The sequence below is a fragment of the Verticillium dahliae genome, genomic scaffold (genome assembly GCF_000150675.1).
Source record: "Verticillium dahliae VdLs.17 supercont1.5 genomic scaffold, whole genome shotgun sequence".
NCBI lineage: Eukaryota > Fungi > Ascomycota > Sordariomycetes > Glomerellales > Plectosphaerellaceae > Verticillium > Verticillium dahliae.
Genome location: NW_009276938.1, coordinates 533989 through 537647, shown reverse-complemented (window position 1 = coordinate 537647; position 3659 = coordinate 533989). Strand labels below are relative to the sequence as shown.

Below are 3659 nucleotides of genomic sequence, written 5' to 3'. Positions count from 1 at the left end.
TCTATCGTGTTGTGGTGATAAGAACATCAATGCGTCCAAACCCATAGTGTTTTGTCAGCACACCATTCAAGTATCCCTCTGATGCCCAAATTCGGCCTCAGTACATAAATGATCACCGCCTGAAGAGCTTCTATGTAGGTACATCAAAGTAGGTGCTAGCTCAGTACCCATGTACCTGTACGAGAGGGCAGGCACGTCTATAAATTACAAGGCAGGCAACCTATAGGCATCTGGATGTACAGTATGCTTTGCCCTTTGATTCAATTAGCGATATATATTTTCTACCACTCAGCTTTCGATCATACGAAGTACTGAGGCCAAATTTGTGCACTAAAGGGATGGGTCATTGTGGCGTTGCTACCAACCAATGTGCCAGCCAAAGTCGCAATCGAAGTCACAATCGCAACCATCAAATCGATCGCGCTTTTCATGACTTGCATCGCAGCTGACGCTCTCCACTCACCCGCCTGCTCCCGCCAGCCTCACTGGGCGTGGCCTCCCCACCATAGCTACCCAACCACACACCCAACCACAACAGAAAACCCGCGCGGCTCAAACCTCCATCGCCCCAAAGATCGACTTCTCATTCCCCATTGGTGGGACTGTGCAATCTTGAATCTTTTCATCAGACCCAAATGCCGGCCACCTTGCAGTGATTCCATAATTGTGGCTGCTGAAGAATCTTGGCCAAGTTGCCGTTGCGTAGCCGCTGGAGCATGTTTCCACGTGGGCATCACAGCGTCAACAGCTCGACGTCACATTTACCGCCGCACTTGGGATCTTGGGCATATGCATGTCACGCAGCGAATAATGCACGTTGGGTGGTTTCTGGTTGGACGATCGAGACGCCGCTCTCAATATGTTTAGGTACTTGATGTACACCCAACCGCCTAGAGCAAACCTCCCGTCTCCCTTCCCACGACCGTGGCCTTCTGCACCGGAGGGTCGTTGCGTATATAATATCGATGTCCATAACTATTGACATTTCCCGCAGCATCAGGGACATTACAGCATGCGAGTCGCGGAGTTGTTCGTCTGTGTTCTTTCCCTTCACAGGATACCTGTCTTCTTCTCCCTCCGATCGTTTGATTGAACTGAAACTCTTCCGTTCGACATGTCGCCTAATCCGCAACCACCCGATCCTGGGCTGGAGTGGGTTTTCAAAGTCGTCTCTGATATAACGAGGGCATCAGCTCATGATTATGCCCTCGGGTGTGATGTTGTTACACCACAGCGAAAGCCTCGGCAGGAAGCTGTGCCTGATAAGAGCCATGAAATTAGCGTTCCGTTCTGGTGACAATGAGTTGTGGGGAAACGCTTACCTTTTTCTCATCGAACACAGCCAGTGCGCGATCGAAGTCCCAGGCAGTGTCGTTAAGACACATTTCCGAGTAGACGGGTGTCATTGAGGTTTGCTTGCATAGCTCCAGGATCTTCGCCTGACGGAGCTCTTGCTCTTGGGCCAGAACGGGCGGCGGTGCGGCGGCGGAGGTAGCAGCAGCAGCAACGAACACATTTGGCAGAGCATTCCAGGCTCGCAGAGACAGCATGTCACTGACAACGCGAATGGGGTTGTTGCCTGGACGCCCAGGACCGAGAACAAAGCTTCGCGAGAAGCTGCGGAGGCCTGGCTGATTGGACGCCTTGTCCAATTCTTCAAACTGCCCATGGACAGAGAGCACCATACCATCTAGAGAAGCACCCGTCTGGCCAGTCGGATCACCCAGGCCCGGAAGAAGATGGCAATCCATAATATACTTGGTGGTGTCAGCTTTGATGTCGGGGTGCTTTGTAGATGGCAGCTCGTTCCAAGTCTTGAGAATTATCTCACGACCGCTGAGAAGGCGCGTTTCTCGCGCGGAAGTGGTCGTGATCCTGGTCAGATTCCTTGACTTGGGGATGTATGCTGACCAGGACATTGGCTGCGGGGCGTCCTTGTCGCGGATCGAGTTCGTATCCACGGCGAGAGAAAATTGGCTGTCGTCGTCGTAGTACTTTGCCAGTAGACCAAGGCGATCTGTGTCGAATCCCACGAAGAACTCCAACAGAAAGCTCTCACCAATCCCGTTGGCGTCGCGGAAATCGGGGCCGTGTTGAGGAATAGGGCGTGGTCTCGTAAACTTTTGCAACTCGGCAAGGTGTTCAGGTGTGAATTGCTGTCCGTTGATGTTGGTGAGCTTGGGGAAGAACTTTAGCAACGCTGCTTGGACCTGAAGATCGGCAATGTCGATAGGGTTGTCGGTTATGTAGAGCGTATCCAACTTGCGAAGCCTGCCCTTCCATGGGATGAGACCAGAGAGAGTAGCGATTTTGTTACCGCTGAGATCGAGGTTGAGAAGGTCTGGGAATGTCTCTGCAATGTCCTCGACTTGGGCGACACCGTCGAGGCCATTATTCGCGAGACTGATGCTGTGGATGTTGTCCATCTTGTCCTTGGGCGTCTTGAAAAGGTCGTCACAAATTTTCATCATGACCTTCACGAGCTTTTCAGCTCGATCCTTGGACTCAAGAACACCCATCTCAACGAGCTGCTGGTCTTGGTTCAAGGCGTCAAGCTTCAAGAGTTTGGTCTCGGTTAGGTAACGCTGTGACATGATGTTGGTAAGTTTAGACTTGAGGTCCTGTGCTGCTGCTGAGGCTTCGGTGGCTTTAGCGAGAGAGCCACCCGAATCGGTGATTTCGAGCTTGGCACCAGCAAAAACGAAGCCGTTCACCTTAATGATTTCTTCGGCATTCTCCTTGGTGGCGGCGATCTGGACGATGTCATTCACGAATTTGTGCTACCGATCATTAGCAGGATGCTTCCCCGTATAACGGCATGGACCGCGAGGGGAGAGGTTCGGGCATAAGCAGCCGGTATGGACGAGGGCTGTTGTCTTGTGCGTCGCGGCGAACGTGGCGTTTTGACGAGGTCCAGCTGGACCATTCGGCATCCCTATGTGCTTCCCTTCAGTGTTTCGATATCTCAACATACCTTCAAGACCATGACACCCTTGGTCCTCTGACCGGCGCTCTGCGCCTTGCGCTCTATAAACGAGATGAGGTCTCTGAGTCCACCATCCCTGTTCCTCGAAGCCTTGCTCTCCTTCAACCCCTTGACATCTAGCCATACGAGTGGACCAGATTGTGCTTTCTTCTTGGTGATCAGGTCCGCGCCCTCGCCATCAAGATGGCGGGCGATAGCCTGGTGGTTTCGTGCCGAGCTTTTAGCAGGGGCAGCATTTGTTCGCGCGCCCGTTGAGGGCGAGCGGCGGTGGGTTCGTTCCGGGCAGGTCTGCCAGCACGGCGAGCGCGGCAGAGTCCATATCAAGATCACCGTCCTGATCAACCCGTCCTGCCCGTCCACGCTTCTGGATACCGCCCCGAGATGGTCCCTTGGGAGCAGAGGCTGGGGCCCGGTTTGACCGAGGGGGCGCCATTGCGAGTGTGGTGAAGTGGAAGTGGTAGGCGCAACGGCGTTTCGGTCAAGAGCCGCGAGTCGGCATGCACAGCGGGGTGGAACGTTCTTTTTTTCTGGTTCTTCTTTGAAGCGGACTTCAGACTTGGTGGCTGTAAGACCAATCTGGCGCGTAATGTGTTGGTGCTTCGTAGTTCTTCCGAGGAAGACGCTGGTAATGGATATTCGCTGAAAGGCGATGTGGAAGGATGAATCGTCAAAG

General features: G+C 53.3%; 1 protein-coding gene across 1 annotated transcript; it reads right to left on the bottom strand.

Annotated features, from left to right (window-relative positions):
- Positions 1 to 834: 834 nt before the first annotated feature.
- On the bottom strand, positions 835 to 3419 carry VDAG_03152 (mRNA export factor mex67; the record flags this gene model as incomplete). Its single annotated transcript, XM_009657017.1, has 5 exons — positions 835 to 1259; positions 1323 to 2780; positions 2825 to 2935; positions 2975 to 3184; positions 3285 to 3419. 5 exons carry the CDS (start codon positions 3417 to 3419, stop codon positions 1224 to 1226), a joined length of 1950 nt encoding a protein of 649 aa, XP_009655312.1. The 3' UTR covers positions 835 to 1223.
- Positions 3420 to 3659: the final 240 nt, after the last annotated feature.